This window comes from Girardinichthys multiradiatus, chromosome 9 (genome assembly GCF_021462225.1).
Source record: "Girardinichthys multiradiatus isolate DD_20200921_A chromosome 9, DD_fGirMul_XY1, whole genome shotgun sequence".
Taxonomy (NCBI): domain Eukaryota; kingdom Metazoa; phylum Chordata; class Actinopteri; order Cyprinodontiformes; family Goodeidae; genus Girardinichthys; species Girardinichthys multiradiatus.
This window is the reverse complement of record NC_061802.1, coordinates 2,599,560-2,623,120: the sequence shown is the minus strand read 5'-3', so window position 1 is coordinate 2,623,120 and position 23,561 is coordinate 2,599,560. Positions and strand designations below refer to the sequence as shown.

At 43.1% G+C, this 23,561-nt stretch overlaps 1 protein-coding gene across 1 annotated transcript; it reads left to right on the top strand.

Moving 5' to 3' along the window:
- The first annotated feature begins 1,125 nt into the window (after positions 1–1,125).
- pomgnt1 (protein O-linked mannose N-acetylglucosaminyltransferase 1 (beta 1,2-)) lies at positions 1,126–21,912 on the top strand. Its single transcript, XM_047374759.1, has 22 exons — positions 1,126–1,284; positions 1,381–1,574; positions 7,368–7,470; positions 8,715–8,830; positions 9,784–9,849; positions 10,027–10,140; positions 10,222–10,339; positions 11,639–11,737; positions 12,003–12,130; positions 12,824–12,894; positions 13,595–13,670; positions 13,972–14,055; positions 14,132–14,173; positions 14,253–14,311; positions 15,651–15,723; positions 16,164–16,292; positions 16,628–16,753; positions 17,005–17,069; positions 17,147–17,191; positions 17,285–17,420; positions 17,502–17,611; positions 20,453–21,912. Exons 2-22 carry the CDS (start codon positions 1,455–1,457, stop codon positions 20,532–20,534), a joined length of 1,962 nt encoding a protein of 653 aa, XP_047230715.1. The 5' UTR covers positions 1,126–1,284; positions 1,381–1,454; the 3' UTR covers positions 20,535–21,912.
- The last annotated feature ends 1,649 nt before the right edge of the window (positions 21,913–23,561 follow it).

The window sequence follows — 23,561 nt, the reverse complement described above, 5'->3', positions numbered from 1 at the left end:
ATCAGTGTTGACAGTCTAATTCTTACAAACACACTCAGACTTATATATATTTACACCCTCAAGATTCCAGCGTATCCTTGATAAAACTTTACTTATGTGTGTTGCTTACCTCTGCTGAGGTTTTTTGTACTACTTCAAACCCTATTCTGCTAAGAATAGAGTCTGAAATATGATTTTTATTCCTCCTATCTTACTTCACCTAAATGTGTGATTTCATTAGTTTTCATAGATTTTCAGATTTCTCAGAAGGATTACCAGCAAAAGCCAAATATTATTAGTATTAAAATTTGGACTAAAGCTGTTTTTACACCAATGACCAGAGATTTTTTGATTTCTTAGAAGGATTGTATTACAACTATTTCATACCAGTGAAACCAAACATTATTAGTATTAAAAAGTTTGGACCTACCAGTGACCCAGCTTCTCTACTTAGACTTCAGTGAGCGGCCATGACTGTTACTATTTGAATGATGCGACCACAGCTGCCTCATACCAGCAACCTCAAGGATTAATATTATCATTTTTCTTCTAGCACAAGATGAATTCCTTACCACAGAGGAATAATGAGCTAATTACCTCTATTAGAAAGATTGGATTAGAACCAGCTCTTACCAGTAAACTCCCAAGGATTATTAATGTCATTTGATTTGTTTTTCTGTGTTTTATTTTCTGTATCATTGTAATGTTTTTCCTCATTTACAGCGCTTTGAGTGCCTTGTTGCTGAAAAACGCTTCATAAATAAACCTGTCTTGACTTAACTTAATGTCACTGCAATAATTCTGTGTTTTTAAATAATATTTCTATAAATTCTATGTTATGTAAAAGTTTTTTTTAGGTAAATTTAAAGTAAATTATTTCCATAAAGATGTTAAAATACCAAAATATTAAATGAATTTAAGTTATGTTATCATTAGGAAAACATTACACTTCTTTTGAACTTTAAACTGACAGATTTGTGAAAACTGAAAACTTGAGAAAACGAAGCATTTTAAAGTATAACAAAAAAATCTTCCAGGAAAATGTACAATACTAATTTAATTTATTTATATTATTTTTTGATTGTTTATTTGAGCATTTCTGCTTTTCCCTCTTTATCCACCTTTATATTCTCCAGCCAGCAGGGGGCAGCAGAGCGCCGACCCACCGGAAGTAAACAGAGGATGAAGAGCAGAGCCTATAGGTAGCATCATGTAGCTGCAGGTTCCTGCGGGTTTCAGTGGTTCTTCTAAGTCTGTCTGCTGACTCGGAATGAAGCAAGCAGAACCAGCATCTGGGAAGAGCCTGTGAGTTTACCGCGAGTTTTAATCAGAACCGAACCGGCAGCGGTACCTCTGCATGTACAGTCAGCTAAACTTTCTCCGTGACCTTCTATCTCCCAGGTGACCATGTGACGGTGGCCCTCCGTGGGTCAGTTTGGGGGTGGTCTTTGTGGATTTGTGGAGGATCCTCCGGGATGGAGACCTGGACCCCGAACCCCCGGGCCAAGCCGTTCATCCCGCGGCAGCAGAGGAGCTGGTACCTGACCTGGAAGTACCGTCTGACCCAAAGGAGGAGCCTCCGGAAGTTCTGTCAAGTAAGTGTGGTTCTGGTTCTGCTGGCAGAATTCCTTAGGCCATTATGAAACGTGTGTGAAATGTTCTGCAGCACCAGAGCTCTCTGAAGAGTTCTGTTCTCTGCAGCTGATTAAAAGCCCAGTGGTAGGGCTGGGCGATATGGCTTAAAAATAAAATCTCCGATTTTTTTTATACCAAATCCGATTAATCGATTTAGTTTCCTCTTTCATTTCATGAAAACAAATTTGAGAAATTATTTTCAGAAACAATCATCCACCTGGAAGTTGACCTGACTTCAAATCTCAACTAAATACAAGCCGTTAAACGTGTTTGTAGAACAAGATGCAGGCCTCACCAAGATGGAAGACCCTGTCATCATTAACCCTGAAAATACAACAAAAAATGCCTGTGATATTACACATTAGCTAGTTTCTCAGTTTTGAGTATACATCTCAAAACAAGCCTAACTTCACTTGTTTAACTTCAACAACTAGCTTAAAAAATAAAAGAATATATAAAAGTGCCTTGTCTTAGGGTAAAAAACGTTTCCCCTTTAGAATATTTTGACAGTATATTTTCTTAAACAGAAAGTCAGCACTGTATGCCATTATCAAAACATCTTCCCCTTTTGGGACTAATACAGTGCAAAATAAAATTGCATTAGATTTCACAAAAGTTTTAAGAAAATATAGCTTATGTATACAAAAGAGTATTTCAATAAATCCCTGATACAATCATGGAAAAGATTACATCATCCTTGATTTCTTTTTCTAAATGTGTATTACTTGAAGAAAACAATGAACAAGAAATCAAGGGTTATGTAATATTTTTATTCTATGACTGTATGTAAACCAAATGAAAGAGTTACTTTTCAAACATATATTCATTGCATAGTCAGCAAAATCAATATGACATACTTGCTGTCTTTTGAGGTTTTTTCTACAAATTTTTGGCAAGAAAAACAAGCCTGTCTACTGCATCTGGCTTCAGGCATGCCCTGTAGCATGTAACAATGCCCCCTCCCACACTAAAAACCCTCTCTGATGGGGCACTTGTAGCAGGGACAGAAAGATATTTCTTGGCCAGTTTCCTGAGTCTTGGAAAGTTTGGTTCATGGCGCTTCCACCACTGAAGTGGATCGGTGTCTGGGTCGACCTCCGAGGTCAACAGGTAGGTTTGCCAGCTCAGTTTCTATTTTCACAGTCTCTGATTCATGGGGACATGGCACTGGCACATTTTTTTTTGAAGAAGTCATTTTCTTAATGGACGGAGCCTGTTCTTCTTTGCACATATGCACAGCTGCACCACTTAGCTGGTGTGATGCACTTGTTTCAGCAGGTAAAAACATCAGTTCAGTGACTGCCCTTTTTTTGATGTGTTCCACCCTGTCTGGGTCAATGTAGGTTGTCTGGAACCTGGGATCCATTAGTGAGGCCATGTCTAAGAGTTCATCCTGCACATTGTTGCTGTATTTATCATTAAGGTACTGCTGTATGTTTATTTTTATTGTTTTAGTGAGCTCAGCGTCTTCCTCCGCTGGCTGTAGGAGACTGGTTTTAAACAAATGGAGAACCGGTTTAATGTAGGAAACACTGACATATGCCTCACCAGACAGGGCATCAGTAAAGTCTTGGAGGGGTCGAACAGCCTTATTTACAGATTCCAAAACATCAATGTCTTGCCAAGTGGGCACAAGATGCCGGCTTTTCTTGTCTGAACCCAAGACACGAACTATCGCTTTTTCCTGTTCCAGAAATCTCTGTATCATTTTTTGACGCGAACCCCATCTAGTTGGGGACTCTGTTATTAGTTGATGCAGGGGTAGACCAAGCTCAGCCTGTACTTCACTCAGTTCTCTTCGTTTTTTCCAACTGTAAGAAAAGGCAGCAGTAGCCTTTTTACAAACCCCTATGGCACGTTCAATCCGTGGGTCCTTCACACCATTCTCTGTATAATAATGAAAACACAAATGCATCAGGTTTACTGTTATAATAAACTACAATTAACTTACTGGTCAATTTTGACTTTTTTCTCTGATAGTATTTTACAGATGTAGGGACACAGACACACACATACTTACATGGTACATGTACATACGTATATACATGTTCTGATATAGAAAGTTCCCCTAAACTCAGGCTCAATTTGCAGCGAGGAGCCGATTTCTGAATGTAATCAGAGCTATGGACTGGACCCATACTGCTATAAGGGCCCCATCTGGAAGTGAACATGAATTTATGAATAGAAAGTGTTTTCATTTAATAAATGTGCGACCTATTAGTGACGCGCTGATGTGTCTCACTAATGCAGCGTTGGCCTCCTCAGCTCATGATTCCTTTATACTATAGTAATTATTATAAGTGTTGGGAAGAAAACCTCAAGCAGACTCTGTGGCGATGGTGGCTTCTAGATGATTTTCTGTTTTTTTATGTGGCGTCCTGAATGGTTTTAAAGATTTAAACTACTTCACATAGTGTGTGGTGACAGTCTTCCTAATAGAAATATGGAAGGAATATTCACGTCATTATAATCAGCATTGAGCTATAATTGAGCTCAGTGCAGCAGCTAGAGTGCCGTGTGGATGTGATGCAGACATTGTAGAATTTAAGGGGTTCGAACCGACAACCTTTTTATTTCAAGTCAGGCTTTTATCACTGCTGTCCTCTTTGGGTTGAACGGTGGTTACTGCGGTTTAATTTTCCTACGTTACAGACCCGCGTTCAGGTTTAAAACCATCTCACTCAGACACATCCTTGTAGCGAGTCAGGAGTTGGAGTTGTTCCTCCACCTTCGCAGCAGCAACAGCTTCAGGTATCTCAGAGTCAGCGCCTTGAGTCATGGGGTCAAACTGATGAGGCTCAGGGTCGCTGGGCTCTGTAAAGCCTCCCTTAAAGGGGACAGAAACTGGACAAAGTTGTTGGTGCCCCTCAGTTCATGAAAGAAAAACCCACAGAAATAACTTGAATCTAACAAAGGTAATAATGAATAAAAATTCTATGAAAATGAACAAATGAAAGTCAGACATTAATTTTCAAACATGTTTCAATTGAATTATTATTAAAAATAAAGACCTCTAAATGCAACTATCTGGTTTAATATGAAAAGAGCAAAATTAGTTTGACGTTGATTTCTTCTCTCCACCGGTTGAGGATGGATCAGGTCTGAAGAAGAATGAGGGGAGGGATCACGCGTCTGTGATCAAATTAAGAAAAAACAAACGGTAACTTCTCATCCGTCCAGGAGGGGGAAAGATGAAGAACCGTTTAGTCGACTGAATCAACAAGAAGGAAACTCATCTCCTTGGAAATAAAACCTCTGTGGGTTTTTCACCTGGGCCGGGTGTCGGCGTGGTCTCCGATCGGTGAATAAATCTTCTGACCTTCTTGTATCAGACAGATTTCCAGCTTTCAAGCTCTACCAGGAATGGCCTTGTGGAGAAAAAGTTCGCCTGCGAGCTTTAGTCTCTCCAGATATGCGCCTCCGTTGCTGTCAGATGTGATTCTCATATTAAAACTATTCTAGATTTCAAATATTTTAGTCTGTTTAATACCTATTTTACTTCAGTTAGTTTCCTTATTCCAGCTTGTAATGTTGACATTCAAAATGTTGTCCTTGGTTGTTCTCCATATGACATCATCAGATGATTTGAAATGCTGTAGACTAAAATAAAGTTAACAATAATAGAATTGAGGATGCAGGTTCATACTTACACTCACATACCAAACAGAACTTGTCCTGAACAACATTTAGCTTTCCTTATCAGAAATGCTTCCCTTCAACAAAATATTTGGAGTGTGTTGATCTACATCATCGAGGAGCAACTAGTCAACGTGGAGTTGCCAAAACCCCTTACTGTAGACAGTGTCTACTCACCATAATTTCATGTAATTTCTTGTTTCCTTGCTTCCCAGAATACAAATTCTTTCCCCTGGACCTATAGGAAGCGCACCAGCATCGCTGTACTCTGGTTTGGTTTCCCAGGGGACAGCGTGCGATGTATTCGCTCCAGTATGAATGACTTGTCAGATGTTAGCCCCAGCCACTTCGGTAGCACGTTGTTAATAAAGTCGAAGAGAGGTTCCCTCTCGTTTGCAGGTTCTTTCGTCTTCCCTCATTTTCCAGGTCATCTGCTTTAGCCTCCAGAAATAGGATTATTGTTTTATTTCTTTGGTAGCTGATTCCAGCGATGTTTCTGTTGTTTCGAGTGTGCTCTCTACCTCTGCGATGCGGGCCTCAGCCTCCTCCATGTGCGCCGCCTGGTTTAATCTGGCTTAACCTCCGACCCTTTACCCTCCAATGCAGTCAGAGCGTTTGCCATTCCCGTCAATCTTACATCGATGCTAGCCATGTTAGCATCTGTGCTGCACGTCGGGCTCGTTGTGGTTGTTTTAGCGCCTGTCTTGCGTCTTTGGGAAAAGATTTCACACTTGTTTCACAGACGAAGCCTTTGACATATCAATGCTGTATTCTTCGAGCCACATCCACAGTGTTTACAAGGGTTTTAATGGAAAGTTAGGAGCTATCCCACTTTGCTGCCATCTTGAAGTTCGGTCACATGAGCCCCCCCTCTCAGCGTAGGCATACTTGAGCTTGGACTACAAAATCGCAGCGAGAAATAAAATGGCGGACAAGCGAAATAGATCAGCCGGAAGTTCAAGAGCTTATTTAGCAAATACTGTGTTGTAACAGATGGAGAAAAGCGAACGAACTGAAAAATACGACCCAAACAGAATATAAAGATATCTCTTCAACACCTGGAGAGACTAAATTCAGCTTTTCTGCTCTCCTACAAACTCCAAGTACCAAACAACATGGATTAATTAAATAAATGGCTAAAAACATGGACTTTGTGTGATATGTCCCCTTTAACCTTTCCCTCGTCCTGGGGGCGGAGTCATTCTTTTACATGGGGTTTACTGACAGACAGCTGGACGGGTCGGGTCGTACAGTGGCCTCACAGCGACCCTGGAGTCACAGGGTGGATCAGACACTTTATTGTTATTTGTGGTGGACTCCAAGCTGAACATCTTAAAGGTTTTACATCACAGTGAAGGTAAAACAGACGAGCGTTACTAGTGTCTGCCTGACAGCACCGTTAAACATCATCTCACCTCACCGCTCAGTCCAGGTTCTATTTGAAACTGGGTTTAGTTCTGCAAATTAAATTATACATTTTTCTGACTGTTTGTCTCCGTAATTCATGACAATGCAATGAAATATGAACTATGAGATGAATTTGTACATGGTTATTGTTTGTTTCCAGATATTGAACGGAAGAAAGAAGGGATGAAATGGGGTCGAAACTGAAAGGTCAAATTGATCCAGATTCTCCTTCCTACTTCCAGGTCCTCACTGTGAAACAAGTCTGGAACTTTATATGTCAGTTATTACATTTTTTTTGTCAGTAGGCAGACAGGAAGTGGGGTGGAGAGAAGGGAAAACATTCAACACAGGGCTCATGTGGCAGGAGGAAGCTGGAATCAAACCCACAACTTCCCGAGACCACTACTCCTCCCATTAAGCCACAGTTGGCCGTGTTTAACGTCCCCAGCGATGATTTTCACCACAAACTAAATTTAAAGAAATAAAATAGTCTGGGCAAAGATGATTTTGTCACAAACTATTTTTAATCATGACTGTTGGATGTGAGTTTTTCTTGTAGTTTGGACTATAGGACCCATACAGCAGATATAGCCACCTTCCGGTACTGGAACCTTCTCTGGTGCGGTCCAGTAGAAACAGAACCATGGGAAGGTTTCCTGGTCCTGTGACTGGAGTTTTCAGCAGAGAAACCGTCTGTTTTCCTTCCACAGGCCGGTGCCATGCTCTTCCTCCTCGTTACCGTCATCGTCAACATTAAGCTGATTCTGGACACCCGGAGAGCTGCTGATGAAGACGCTCCAGCTCAGGAATACGGTGAGAAAAATGCTTCCGGTTTATCATTTTATTTCTGCAACCAAACATGTTTCCTGCTTTTGTTTCATCAACTGTAACCCTAACATCTGGAATACTGATCCTTCTAAACATAATCTACTTTTGCATCCTAAGACGTTGCTTCCCAGATGTCTTGAGCCAGGACTGAACCCTGCATCTGGACATAAATTGAGCATAAGACTTCCTGTCTTTACAGTCTGGTTTGAATCCTGGGAATCTGGATGGCTTCCTGGTTTTGTTTCGATCTTGTTCTGGTTTGCTCCAGATTTGATCCCACTTTGTAGCTCTGTATTGTATTGCTGGACTTTGTGGTTGTGTCAGCTGTTGCTAGGTGACGTTTTTGGATGCAGAGGCTCTACTGTTCTCTTCCAGACGGCATCTTGTAGTGATTACAGATCATTATTAATACCTGAAATTATCAACAGTAAATAAAGATTTAATACAACAAGGTTTATTCTTCAACCGTAAATAAGGAGAAAGTTCTGTCTGATTTGGATCCTTAAATAAATCAAGATAATTGTGGCAGTTTTTTAATGAGCAATCTGCATGAAAACCCTCAAAAAGAATTTGTGTTATTAATTTATCAGCTGCAGGTCAATAACATAACTCACTATGTCATTGGCTCAAAAGCGTTATTATATTATTGGCAAATTATTGTGTTTTTGGCTCTATTACATCTAAAATGACAACATGACTAGTTTCTAAACTTCCTAAAATTCCTCCATAATCTTTCAGTGTTTCATTTGCTCTTCAGAGGGAAAAATCTCTTCAGTCCTCCTGAGGAAAATGGTTTTAAATCACTTCGGTGATTTTCTCACACACGCTGAACCCTGAGTAGTTGCATGTTTTCCTGAAATAAGTTGAAGTTTTATGTGCAGGAATAGAAGATATTAAGACTGTCAGTGAAGTTTAAAAGTTCAATATTGAAGCTTCAAAGTCTGTAATGAAAAGAAGGTTAAAGGAAATGAAATCATCTTCCCAGTAACTCTGGTTTTAGTTTTCCCTCCAACACTTCCTGGGAGGAAACGTCTGCCACTAATGAGTTTGTAATCAAAGTTCCTGTGTGGATCCCAGGGTTCTGAATGCTGCTAACGGACTTGTTCTGTGTAATATTTCAGCTAAAGTTACCATTACTCCATATTTATTCATGTCTTTGCTTCATGTTGTACACGTTGTTTTTTGCACTGTAAAGATGTAATTCTTCTGATCTATCAACGCTCCTGTAGAGGATGTGATTCCCAACATGGAGACTCCTCGCAGGCCGGCCAGCGGACGCAAAGTTCTGGACATCGAGGTGTACTCGAGCCGCTCTAAGGTCTACGTGGCTGTGGACGGCACCACGGTGAGAAACCTGCTGTAGCTTTATAAAACTACCATTCCCAGTTTATTCAGGTTCTGGTTTTAATTTGGGTCCAAGTTTTAAGCGTCTGCAGAGGAATGCTGATTTTACCTGTGAGGACACCCTGGACAGGTGGCCAGTCCTTTACAGCGTGACGCAGAGACACACATAGACACACAGCCATGTACACACACACTCATAAGGACACCTTAGAGACCATTTAACCTAACAGTCAGGTTTTTGGACTGTGGGAGGAAGCTGGAGTACCTGGACAGAACCATGCACGCACGGGGAGAACATGCAGAAAGACCATGGCTGGGGTTCGTACCCAGGACCTTCTTGCTGTAAGACAATGGTGCCACCAGCCGACATGGATTATATAAAGCACCTAAACCTGATCTGCAACAGCGTTTCTGTAGTATGGAGGTAAAACATCAGAGCTTGGATAGAGGTTAGGATCTATGGTGAGTTAATCTCAGCTTGGACCTCAGAAGGTGCTGTTGGTTCTGCTCTTCTGACCTCGACGTGTCTCTACACACATGAAGTCTGCAGATGTTTTGGAGGCTAACAGGACTCTTTGTGAGGCTGCTGGTTCAGCTTCTTTGGGTCATGAAGTTCCATAAAGTAAATCTCAGTAAATAAAAGCAGTTGATTCTTTAATAAGTTCAGTAATAGATTATAATTTAAAGGTTGATAGTAATGAAATGGAAATAACTGATTTTCTGAGCATTTCCTCCGAGAGTTCCTCTATTTATCTCGTTTTAGAGCAGATGCTGCCATCTAGTGGCCGAGTTGTAGATGGCAGCAGCTGCATCTATGGAGCAACTTCCTGGGGGAAAACAATCATCTCCATCTGGAAAAACGCAGCTTCATCGTTTGTTCTTGTGCTTCTTTACTCTTCCTACCTGACCTGTTTCATCACATCATTAAACGGGTTGTTTCTGTCCCGCCGGCAGGTTCTGGAGGACGACATGCAGGAACAGGGCCGAGGGATCCATGTGATTGTTCTGAACCAGGCCACTGTGAGCATCCACTGTTTTCTCCATAGATCCAATCCCATCCCCTGCATGATAACAGCTTCACGGATCACCTGTTTAAATTCTGCGTGTTCCTGTAACTGATCCGAACTCAAAGCTTTGATTTGGATCCAATGTTTCCGCTCTCAGGAGGTTCTGACTGCTCTGCTTTTATCGTTTCAGGGTCACGTGATGGCCAAGAGGATTTTTGACACCTACTCCCCTCACGAGGACGAAGCCATGATCCTCTTCCTCAACATGGTGACTCGTGGTCGGATCCTCATCTTCACCATAAAGGTGGGTGTGTCGGTTTGGTTTCAGAGGGCCATCCAGCTGTTTGAGTTTGGTTCCGTTTACCGGTTGGGTTCTGTTCTGCAGGACGAGGGGACGTTCCACCTGAAGGACGCTGCCAAGAACCTCCTGAAGAGCCTGGGCAGCCAGGCATCCCTGAACCTGAGCTGGAGAGACATGTGGACCCTGGTGGTGAAGAAAGGAGGTCAGATTCACTCGGGGTTTGAAGGGGAAACTTCCTGGTAAATGATTGCTCATGGGTCCAGGCAGGCAGACGACCCGTCCAGGAGCCAGTTATTTGACAGAACAGCACATGGGTTGGTTGAGATCCGATCCAGAGCTTCTCACAGTAACAGCCTGGTTGCTCATGGTGGTCTGATGCAGGCTGAAACCTCACCTGCTTACTTTGGATCTGTAGTGTGCAAAAGTTTCAGGTCATCAGTGATGATGCAGCAGCGGTGGTGGAGAGTGAGTGGTGAGGGTATGGCAACCATTGCGTCATATCATCATGTATGACGTATGAATGCAATGATTAAGTTTTCTCACTTTTTATATCAAAATCTCATGAATTTTCTGATTTTTAACAACTTAAATTCCATAAATTCTTTCCATCTATGCAAACTGAAATGTTCTGGCTGTATCTGAGCCACGGCGGGTCGACGTCTGCAATTTTGGTTCTGATCCATTTTTCTTGTTTGTTCCTCATCCTTTAGATCGATCAAAAAGTACATGAAAAAATATCTACCTGCTAAAAGACAATAAATCATTCTGGAGAAACATCAAAGAATGGACAAAATAAATATAAATAAATTTGCAATTATAATAATTAAAAAAAATGTACATTTTGATCATCGAATGGATGAAAAAATCTAAATTAATTTCAAGATACACGAGCTGGACACTTTATGCTGTTTGCATCAACAAGCCAACGTTGAGCATAGACTGACTCCGTCGGGTTGGATGTTCCTATCTGGGTCTCTGGGTCCAGTCTGAGGCCCAGATGCACAGAAATCATCTGGTTTGTGTAACGCTGAATGCCGATCCCAGATTCCCCGTCTCAGACTGGAATTTTTTCTTTTCCTGTCTCCAACTAGAAGTTAGAAACATTTTCTGGTTCATCGTTGAAGAAGCATTAAAAACAGACGTCATTTTCAGTTTGTTAAGCATTCAGTTTTTACCTCTAAAGCACTCGGCGCTGCAGCGAAGTCCACGGTTTTTTGTTCCGATGGGAGATGGAGGAACAGCTGATCCAGTGGAGATGCTTTATTTTGTCTCCGAAGTTCAAACTGATGTTTGGACCCAAAACAACCTAAAATAAGTTGCTTTTAAAAAAGTTCTGGTTTGAGACAAACACTTCTGGGCTGAAACCAGATTCCCCAACTACCTGGGGGGAAGTTGGACCAGGTTGGTTTCCTCTTCAGAGGAAGAACCGATCTGATCCATGTGATCCATCACTTCATGTCTTCAGGACGCCAGGGTAGAATCTTTATTCCGTGTTTTTCAGGTCCAGTGTGCGGAGAGAAGCACTCCAAGTCTCCGGCTCTGTCCACGTGGGGCGATCCGGTTCTGCTGAAGACCGAAGTGCAGCTCACCGCTGCTGAAGGTATCTGAGCTGGAAAAACGTTGTTGATGTCATGTTGATGTTCGTAAAGTGTTGGGATATTCCTTTACGTCCAGACTCCACGCTCTGCTGTAACCCTGTTTTATCATCTGTTCAAACTCAGACGGTTTCAGAGACGGAGAAAAATATTTTATCCACGGGAAACTGGAATATTTAACTGAGGCAGAAACCTTTCAATTGAAAATAAGCCGTTTCTCCGTAAAGTCACGTCCTCCTGATCTATCTTCTCCATCCCACCGTCCTGCAGAGGCGGAGTGCCACTGGGCCGACACGGAGCTCAACAGGAGGAGGAAGTTGTTCTGCAGCAAAGTGGAAGGATACGGGAGCATCTGCAGCTGCAAGGACCCGGCGCCCATCGAGTTCAACCCCGATCCTGTAAGATGCTCGGCTGAGTCTGAGATCCTGATGTTTGGTTCCTCAGCAGCTCTCTGCAGGAACATGTAACCCGGTTATACTCACTAGATCAGCACATATAGATGTTAGTCTGGGTTTTAGGCTCTGAAATGTTTAAATGAGTTCACAAAAATGTAAGTTTTAGTCATGTTAAGTTGTATGACACTGCCACCTGCTGGCTTAAAGCTTGACCTGCAGCAACATTTAGGCTGGTCAGAAAACAACAGTTCTAATGGCGTTCTGCAGACCTCCGGACCTGTTGGTCCTGTACAGTCAACATCAGCTGGTTCCTTTCTACAGAAAAGCTGCAGGAACTCAGGATGCATTTATTGCATGGCAGAAAGTTGAAGGCTCGGTTCTTCATCAGATGTTGATGTTCTCCAGTGTGTCTTAGGACTGGCTTCTCTGTGCTCCTGGCTCAGACAGTTTGAATCGTCAGCTGTCTGTTGGCTCTGCAGACTCAGCCTGGTGCTACATTGATGTTTTGCTACCATAAATCATAGTCTAACCTCCAGTTAAATCTGGACTTTGGCTGCAGCTCTGCAGCGCCACCTTCAGATGTTCATGCTCACTGTAACTGACCACAGCTGGATCTGAGTTCTGAAGCACAAGCAGAAATATGGACCACCCCTCTGAGCGATTCATGGTTCTGATGCTTTTCTTCTCTGCTTCCAGCTTCCCAACAATAACGTCTTCAACGTTCCGGTGGCCGTCATCGCCGGGAACCGACCCAACTACCTGTACCGGTGAGATGCAGACCGAGCTTCAGAACCTGTTTGATCCAGTTTGAATTAGGTCGACACAGTGAGGAGACAGCAGGAGAAACTTTAGATTTTCACTGATGGGTTTTGAAAACTCCAGGATTTTCTGGAAGGACCTCCTGAGTATAAGTGGGAAGGTCAGGTTCTGTCAGGTGATTGACTGCAACCACAAATCCTTCTGAAGGACACAGATCAACGTCATCCTCATATTATTAGTCTGCTTTTATTCTCAACAGTCTAGAGAAGTTCTAGAGAACTTTCAGCACGTTCCCACAGATTTCTGCTGTGCATCATTCCCAAAGCTCCTGTAGCTCCTCCTAAACTTTCCCATATCTGCTCAGTTTGGTTTTCTAGAAACCGTTCCTGATGCTGTCAGGATCTGTCCTCCAGCCTCACCTTCTGGTTCCTCAGGAGCCTTTAGAAGCATCCATGTGGTGTCCGACCATAAATCCTTCCTCCAGGGATCTAAAACTCGGTCACAGGAATATTTAGTCATTCCGACTGTTGGAACTGTGGAAAACCTCCAGAATAATCCAAAATCAAACATTAACTGTAGATGGTTCTGGAGCAGTTCTCAGGTTACTGTTGGTTCAACATGAGGAGAAGTAAAAGCTTGTTTCTTCTTCATTAAACGCTGTTTTCCTGAAGAAAACCGGAACTGAACGTTCCTGTCGTCTGTTTTCAGGATGCTGCGATCGCTCCTCTCGGCTCATGGAGTCAACCCGCAGATGATCACCGTCTTCATCGATGGATACTATGAGGTACTAATGCTCAGCTTCATCATCAGATCCTGAAGTTACCTCTGACCTGACTGAATCTACTCTCAGCTTCAGAAAGTTCTCGTAGGTTTAGAGGACCGTATCTTTCCTCTGTTTGTCTTGTTGTGCAGCGTTCCATAGGTTTATTTGGACCTGTGTTTGTATTCTGTGATATTGTGTGTCGGATCAGTCTGTCTGCAGGTCGGTTCTCCTTCCTGTCCTTCTGATCCTGTAGATCAAACATCATGTAGCAGCAGAAGCAGGAGGAGCAACACACTAAATCATTGCTATGTGTTTGATCCAGGAGCCAATGGACGTGGTGGAGCTGTTTGGACTAAAGGGCGTTCAGCACACGCCCATCAGCATCAAGAACGCCCGCGTGTCCCAGGTAAACCAGAACTCCCAGCTCCAAGCAGCTTGTACTGGTTCTGATTCTGTAACAGCCCATTTTCTGTTGGTTTCAGCACTACAAAGCAAGTCTGACGGCCACCTTCAACCTTCACCCTGTAAGTCTCAGCATCAACATGCGTTTCTGGTTCTGCAGAGGTCCGATCTCATGACAGAACGTTTTCTGTCCTTGAACAGGATGCTGGCTTTGCCATCGTTCTGGAGGAGGACCTGGATATCTCTGTGGACTTCTTCAGGTGAGGAGATGGAGAAGGTGGGAAAGTCTTCATGCTCCTCAGGTTCTGCTCAGTGACATGGACTCCCTGAAGGACCCGGTTCAACTGAAACACCAACTGTGTTTCCAACCTGTAAACATCAGCGTCTCTGTTCTGAGGAATGTCCACTAGGGGGCAGCATATCCCCAGCAGTTCTGCTCTTCTCTCCAGACTTCCTTTGTTGAATGCTGTTCGTGGCGGAAAAAGCTGTAGGTTCTAATTGAAGGACCAACCTCAGATGGACAATGATCTTCTCCTGCTTCCTGATTGCTCTTCAGGCTTTCAGAAACCAGAACTTCCTCTAAAGCTTCTGTTCTGTAGTTAATCTGTACAGTGGTTTGCAAAAGTATTCAAACTCCTCAGAGGTTTGTTGGAGAACATTAGAGAACAACCAGCATAATGAAGACCAAGGAACACAGCAGACAAGTCAGGAAGGAAGTTCTGGTTCAGTTTAAAGCAGGGTTAGGTTCTACAGCAATATCCCAAGCTCTGAACATCTCTCAGAGCTCTGTTCAATCCGTCATCTGAACATGGAGAGAAGATGGACCTACCTTACAAATCTGAACTTAAAGAAAGCCACACTAAGACCTGTTTGCAGTTTTGCTACAAGTCAGAGGAGACTCAGCAAACATCTGGAAGAACGTCCTCTGCTCAGAGGAGACCAAACGTAAACCTTTTGGCCTAAAAGAGAAACAGAATATGCAAAGCATAAAATAACACTGCAGAGATGACGAGAAGATGGAAGGAGATAAATCCAGGACCATCCTGGAAGAAAACCTGTTAGAGGCTGCAGGAGAACTGACACCGAGGTGGAGATTCTCCTTCTACCAGGACAACCAGCCTAAACATACAGCCAGAGCTACTAAAAGATGGATTAGACCAAAACATATTCATGAGTAAGAATGGCCTAGTCAAAGTCCAGACCTAAATCCAACTGGGCATCTGTCCACAGGTGTTCTCCATCGTGTCAAGCTAAACTATTTCACACAGAATGGGCAACAGATCCAGCCTAGAAGAAACAAAACCCCAAAAAGACTTGCAGCCAGAAGCGGTTCTATAAGGTTCTGACTTGGGAGCTGCATTCAAAAAATACATGCCACACTTTTCAGTTTTTCATTTATGAAGGTGTTAACCCATGAATCGCTTCCTTCATCATATTAACGCTGACTTTGTGTTGGTCGTCCCATCAAAGTAAAAACATTCCAGGTTTCCCAGATTCATCCCTGTCCACCATGTCCCCGTGTCTCCTTGTCTGGGTCCAGTCCGGGATCTGTCTGGGTCCAGTCTGGGTCCTGTCTGATCCGTGTACGTTTCCCAACAGCTTCCTGAGTCAGACCATCCACCTGTTGGATCAGGACGACAGCCTATACTGCATCTCGGCCTGGAACGATCAGGTGAGTCTCGACCCAATGCTTTGTGCACATGTTCTGACTCTGCATGTGAAGTCAGAACCGGCAGGTTAACCTGTTGGTTCTGGAGAAAGGCTGAAGTAGAGTTGTAGATGTTCAGGCTTTCTCACAGTTTCAGAAGGCGACCAGTAAAATAATCAAATTCTGTCCTCTGGCGCGTTGTGGATCAGAGCCTGAAACTGAACATATGAAGAGGAGAATTTTCTTTTTTTGGTACCAGATTTAAAAGTAATTAAATGACCAGACTCTCTTTTTTTAATTCTGGATCTGTCCCTAAGTATTCCAGAAGGAAAAATGAGACAGAGCAGCATCAGGTTGGACTAAATGATTTTGACTATCAGAGACCGGTCCTGGTGATCAGGCAGGTGGAGATGGACTGATCTCCATTCATGGTCCGGATGTCCTGACTGTCTGTTTGTGAGCAGGGCTACGAGCACACGGCCGAGGACCCCGGCCTCCTCTACAGGGTGGAGAGCATGCCGGGTCTGGGCTGGGTGCTGAAGAAGAGCATCTACAAGGACGAGCTGGAGCCAAAATGGCCGACCCCTGAGAAGGTCAGTCGCTCAGGAAGTGGAAGCTCTTCAGAAACATTTTTAGAATAAACTAAAATATTTAAATATATTAATTTAGTTTGAATTTAAATTTATAAATCATAAAAGCGATATTTAAAAACTCAGCCAGACTGCAGATTTATTAATACATTTTCTTAACAGCTTTCCCAAAGTCTCCAGTAGATGTTGGAGAAACTGTGTTAAAATCTCTGCTGAGATTAAATAAAATCTTAGGAGTAGAGAAACAATAAAGAACATTTTAGCTTGATTTGAAGGAAAACGTCTTTATTTTCTGCACACATTTAAACCCTGTGACGTCTCTCCTGCTGCTGCTGCAGCTCTGGGATTGGGACATGTGGATGAGAATGCCGGAGCAGAGGAGAAGCAGAGAGTGCATCATTCCCGACGTGTCGCGCTCCTACCACTTCGGCATCATCGGCCTCAACATGAACGGATATTTCCACGTGAGACCTGAAGGATGGTTTTTACAGAACCATCACACACACACACACACACACACACGATTGGAAAGTTTTCATACCTTTTCCTACTCTACTGCACTTCTCTTGACCTTTATGACCTTTGTCCAAGTTTTTATCCAACTTTAAACCAACACTAACGACCTGATTTAACAGAAAGCAGAAGTTGAAATGTTTCCACTCTTTGTAAAGACCAGATGGGTTTTATGGATCCAGTTTTCTTCTTCTTCCTGCAGGAAGTGTATTTCAAGAAGCACAAGTTCAACACGATTCCCAACGTGCAGCTGAGGAACGTGGACAGGTGCGTGCAGCAGCTGGATGCTGTTTGTTGGAACTCTGCAGTATCTCTGATGGGTTTCCTGTTTCTCTGCTTCCCAGTTTGAGGAAAGACTCGTACGAAGCGGAGGTCCAGAAGCTTCTGAGGTGGGTTTCGCTGCAGAGTCTCGGACCTCACTCCGGTTTTAATGTCTGTTAAACATTCCCACGGTGTTCCGGATGTGTTTGTCCCTGATCCAGAGAGGCAGAGCTGCTAGACCACTCAAAGAATCCCTGCGAGGACTCGTTTGTTCCGGACACTGAGGGGAAGACCTACGTCATGTTCATAAAGATGGAGTCTGAGCTGGACACGTCCACCTGGACCGAGCTGGCTAAGGTAGACTCTCCGCCATCATCCTGGGTGGGTCATGGGATGTTTCCCTGGTGAAGGACATGATGTATCCGTGTTGTCCGGCAGTGCCTGCATGTTTGGGACCTGGATGTTCGAGGATATCACCGAGGACTCTGGCGGCTCTTCAGGAAAAGGAACCATGTCTTGGTCGTAGCCGTGCCGATCTCTCCGTACTCGTGAGTAACGCTTAGATTGGAAGAAACAACCAGAATCTGTGCTTCCTGCTGCTGCCCACATGGGGGAAGGAAGACTCTATTTGTAAGGAAAAGCTGTTTAAACTCCATAAACCTCCTTTGTTTGTGCGTCGGTCTGCCGGGACCAAATATAAACAGATTTTCCTGCTGCTTAACTCTTCCCAGACATTTTGTTTCCATAGTTACGGATATTATGGGGTTTCAGTTTCAGACCAATAATCACAGAGTTGTTGCATGGTGAGAATATCGTCTTTATCCTGGCGTTCCCTGTGATTCCAGCTTCTCGGTTCTGCTTGAAATTCTTCGGAGGTCCATGTTAGGATTTCCATTCATTGCACAGAGCATTCCCAAACCAGAATCAGAACCAGACCAGCAGGCGAGTGAGTCACTCCAGAATATGTCCTGATGAGGAACACGGTTAGTTACAGCTTCCAACCCTCCCCTCGGGTCATTCCTTGGATTTAACTCACTAACAGTCAGAGTCTTCATCACTGAAGGATCTTTGTCCTGCTTTTTAACGACCGGTTCTCCAGGTTCTGTTCATCTGCTGGAGATGAGAGGTTTCTTATTTCAGGCCTGAACACGGTCAGGAACTGGACTGATTGATTCTGGTTGATTCTTCCTGGGGTCAGCAGAAGGTCAGCACATTGCATTAGTTAACTGAATATGAGCAGATTTTTCCTTGTGAGATTTTAAAACATCAAAGTTTAAATTAGACTTCGTTTAGTTTTTTTTAATGCGTCACATTTTGAAAAAACTCAAAATCCATTATTGCAAATTTAAGGAGAGGAATTAAAAAACAAAACTTCTACAACAGCTTTTAAAATTCAGATTCTCCTCACATGTTATCCTAAATAACGGTCTGATTAAAGGACAACGGACTAGATGTTTCAGGAACCTTCTGATTCATGTAGACATGAAACTTTAGATGAACTCAGGAATCCAGCAGCAGGTTTTATCACAGTTCTCAGAACGGAACAAACCCAAATATAACGTAAAATATTACAAAGCAATACAAGCCCTGACAGATTAAATTATTAATGTTTTATTGTCAGAAATACAGGTGTTGGACAATGAAACTGAAACACCTGTCATGTTAGTGTGGGAGGTTTCCTGGCTAAATTGGACCAGCCTGGTAGCCAGTCTTCATTGATTGCACATTGCACCAGTAAGAGCAGAGTGTGAAGGTTCAATTAGCAGGGTAAGAGCACAGTTTTGATCAAAATATTGAAATGCACACAACATTATGGGTGACATACTAGAGTTCAAAAGAGGACAAATTGTTGGTGCACGTCTTGCTGGTACATCTGTGACCAAGACAGCAAGTCTTTGTGATGTATCAAGAGCCACGGTATCCAGGGTAATGTCAGCATACCACCAAGAAGGACGAACCACATCCAACAGGATTAACTGTGGACGCAAGAGGAAGCTGTCTGAAAGGGATGTTCTGGTGCTAACCTGGATTGTATCCAAAAAACATAAAACCACGGCTGCCCAAATCACGGCAGAATTAAATGTACACCTCAACTCTCCTGTTTCCACCAGAACTGTCCGTCAGGAGCTCCACAGGGTCAATATACACGGCCGGGCTGCTATAGCCAAACCTTTGGTCGCTCATGCCGATGCCAAACGTCGGTTTCAATGGTGCAAGGAGCGCAAATCTTGGGCTGTGGACAATGTGAAACATGTATTGTTCTCTGATGAGTCCACCTTTACTGTTTTCCCCACATCCGGGAGAGTTACGGTGTGGAGAAGCCCCAAAGAAGCGTACCACCCAGACTGTTGCATGCCCAGAGTGAAGCATGGGGGTGGATCAGTGATGGTTTGGGCTGCCATATCATGGCATTCCCTTGGCCCAATACTTGTGCTAGATGGCCACATCACTGCCAAGGACTACCGAACCATTCTTGAGGACCATGTGCATCCAATGGTTCAAACATTGTATCCTGAAGGCGGTGCCGTGTATCAGGATGACAATGCACCAATACACACAGCAAGACTGGTGAAAGATTGGTTTGATGAACATGAAAGTGAAGTTGAACATCTCCCATGGCCTGCACAGTCACCAGATCTAAATATTATTGAGCCACTTTGGGGTGTTTTGGAGGAGCGAGTCAGGAAACGTTTTCCTCCACCAGTATCACGTAGTGACCTGGCCACTATCCTGCAAGAAGAATGGCTTAAAATCCCTCTGACCACTGTGCAGGACTTGTATATGTCATTCCCAAGACGAATTGACGCTGTATTGGCCGCAAAAGGAGGTCCTACACCATACTAATAAGTTATTGTGGTCTAAAACCAGGTGTTTCACTTTCATTGTCCAACCCCTGTATTTCACAGTATCGTCGGCATAAGCATAGAACTGAATAAGAGTGGCCACAGACCTGATCCCTGAGGAACACCTTAGGCTAAACGAAGAAAGCTGAAGGAGATGCCTTCAGCTTCTACTGGCTGAGCTCTGTTGGCGGAAGCATGTTTCAACACGTTGAGACATTCCACTGAGAAGTTCTTACTTTAATAGGACCTGCTCCATGGTGTTGGAAGCCCTGCAGAGGTCCTAGAACCTTAGCAGGACCACCTGCTAAAGACGAGGGCAGACTCTTCTTCTCCTCCACAGAAAGGTTCAAATGTGAGTCAGACATGGAGGAATAAAACCTGACTGTTTTCAGGCAGGTTTAATTTAAGGCAAACATCACAGTTTATTACAGGAGTTGATTTGCATGTTGAGGGGAAGAGTCAGGACCAGAACATGAACCAGGATGCAAGTTGTTCCGCCTCAGTTAAATCCGTATTTGATCCGTGTGTCTCGTTTCTCCTCGACAGTGTGAAGAAACCGGCTGCTGTCACCCCCATCCACCTAGAGCCCCCACCCAAAGAGGAGGGGGCGCCGGTGGAGCAGATGTAGAGCCGAGGATCCAAACATCTGCCTGATCCGTCACACAGCAGACAGATGATCCGGAGAACCAACCAGAACTCCCTCAGTGATGAATTCAAACATGAGGATTCCTGCTGGGAAACTGAGTTTCCAGAAACCTCGGATCTCAGAACAGTTTGTTGATGGTCAGAGACATGATCCGAAATCCAGCTTGAAATGGAGCAGAACCCAAACATGGTCCGCGTTACTTGTTCATGACACTAAACCCAGTTTGAACTGGGTCGTTATGGAGCAGAACCCAAACTTATGAAGCCTCTGGTTTTAGAGTTCTGTTTGCTTTTTAACACGTAGAACTTTTCATTGTCAGAACATTTTTTAGTCAACATTTCAAACGATTAAAGTTTTAAAGCGCAGAAACATTTTGATCCAAACGACCAAACATGAAACACTTCTGTTTGTTTTCTACTAACATGTCTGATTTCAGCAGAACTTTAACTGGACCTGTATTTAACAGCTTCAGAACAGATTCAGAACTTCAAATTAGTGCCGTTAGTGGTTTGACCTGAGCTTCAGGATGAGCTGAGGAAGTTCTTCCAGAAAGGAGAACATGAATGTCTTCTTACTCGTCATGTCGTGATTTTTACGGAACGATTGGAAAATGTCTGCTGATTTTCCAACAATCAGGAGATGATGAAACCTTCGAGTGGAACCAGCCTGAACGGAAACATCAGAACCCAGTCTCACTTTTCTGCCCTCTGGTGGCCGTTCGGGACATGCCAGCTTCTTGCAGAGTAATGTACATCTCCTCACTGGTCCGTCTGCATGAGATCCAGATCACATCCAGACAGGGATTCCCTCTGGCTGCTGAGATGTTTCTGTCTGAGGTTATTAAACCAAATTCATTTCTCTCCAACCCTGAGGTTTCAGAAACAAACTAAGAAATAAATCCTGGATCAGGACTTTAGAAGCTATAGTTTGACAGCCTGTATCTCAGGTGTTCAGGATGGGAGTAAAATTAGTTCTTATTGATAAAACATTTTTAGATTTTACTGCATGTGGTTCCCCTGAAGCGATATGAGGAAACTCGTCAACCGGAGCAACAGAACCTGTAGCGGTTTGCTGATCGGGTCAGTTTTCAGGAGAAAAACCTTTTAGGATAGTATATATTTTTAACGTTTAATTCCAACCATTCAGGAAGATTTTCCAGGTTGGGTTTAAATTTAAGTCTAAACTCAGATCTGCAGTGTTACAGGACCTGGGTTCTGGTCTTTTAGTCGTCCCAGTTTTCAGTCGGACAGTTTTTGTATTTTAATTTGCAGTGAAGTAACGAGGAACTCTGTCAGTTGTCTTGGACTGAACGTTTCAGATGTTTTTCCTTCTCAGACTGAATAAAGATTTTTTAAACAGATTTTCTGTTTTTTTCTTCAATGTTTAAATATTTAATCCAGTTGGATTTTCTTGGTCTGAATATTAAAAGACTAAACCAGGAGCTCAGATTTCATAGCCGCCTCCTGATTTCCCTTAGCAGCGTCCGTTTGGAGAACCAGATAAAGGAAGTGTGCACGGTGGAGGGCTGTCATGTAAATCTGTGGGTTCCTTGGTTTTCTGCAGCTGAAAGTGGCTTCCTGACCTTCAGCTTTGACCTTCACAGGATGATTGAACGTCAGGAGCAGACCTCACTGCTGCTAAAGCCTAAACAGGAGAGAAACCTCACAGAAACGACGTTTGTATCTTATCTATACGTAGAAAACTCCTGGAAGGAGATGTGGATCCAAAAATGCCTCAATGTAAACGTTTTAGGAAAGTTTAGATTATTTTTACATAATTCTGACAAGGAAGTAAATATGAGCTTATCTCCAGTCCAGAAGGGGTTTACGTTTGAGAAGAACCAAAGGAATTTGTGGAAGGTCCACCAGAACTGATCTAGTAGTTCTGGTAGCGGCGCAGGGAGTCGTCCAGTCAGATCTAATAACTTTTTAAACAAGTTAAAGTTGAGCTGAAGTTTCACTCTGATATCTTCATGGTTTCCAGTGGCTTGTTCTAGATCGGGTTGTGGAGATGAGTGAAACCCAGATATGAACCTTCTGTTCTGTACAGCTTATAATGTGGACCTTCAACTGGCCTGTACACCACCGTCTGAGTCATCCCACCACTGTTCCTGAGTCTTCTCTACCAGGCATGGTAAGGATGCAACAAAGTTACAAAAACAGCTTCCAGCTCCTGATCTGATGATAAAATGTACAATTCATTGATTTAACTTTTTGATGATGGAACCAGGATGTTAAATTTCAATGAAAGGAGTCTGATTCCTGCCCTCATGGCATTAATAAGGAAGCTGTGAAGTATTTAATGAGGTATTTTTACCCCTACTTTATGCTTCAGAGATTTATACAATGTCTTGTGAATGATGTTTGTAATATTTAGTCAGAGTTCATATTATTCACTGTCTGACTGAAATCAACATGCAGTTAGCTTAAACTTTTCTCTTATTTACAGGTCCTTCTCAAAATATTAGCATATTGTGATAAAGTTCATTATTTTCCATAATGTCATGATGAAAATTTAACATTTATATATTTTAGATTCATTGCACACTAACTGAAATATTTCAGGTCTTTTATTGTCTTAATACGGATGATTTTGGCATACAGCTCATGAAAACCCAAAATTCCTATCTCACAAAATTAGCATATCATTAAAAGGGTCTCTAAACGAGCTATGAACCTAATCATCTGAATCAACGAGTTAACTCTAAACACCTGCAAAAGATTCCTGAGGCCTTTAAAACTCCCAGCCTGGTTCATCACTCAAAACCCCAATCATGGGTAAGACTGCCGACCTGACTGCTGTCCAGAAGGCCACTATTGACACCCTCAAGCAAGAAGGTAAGACACAGAAAGAAATTTCTGAATGAATAGGCTGTTCCCAGAGTGCTGTATCAAGGCACCTCAGTGGGAAGTCTGTGGGAAGGAAAAAGTGTGGCAGAAAACGCTGCACAACGAGAAGAGGTGACTGGACCCTGAGGAAGATTGTGGAGAAGGTCCGATTCCAGACCTT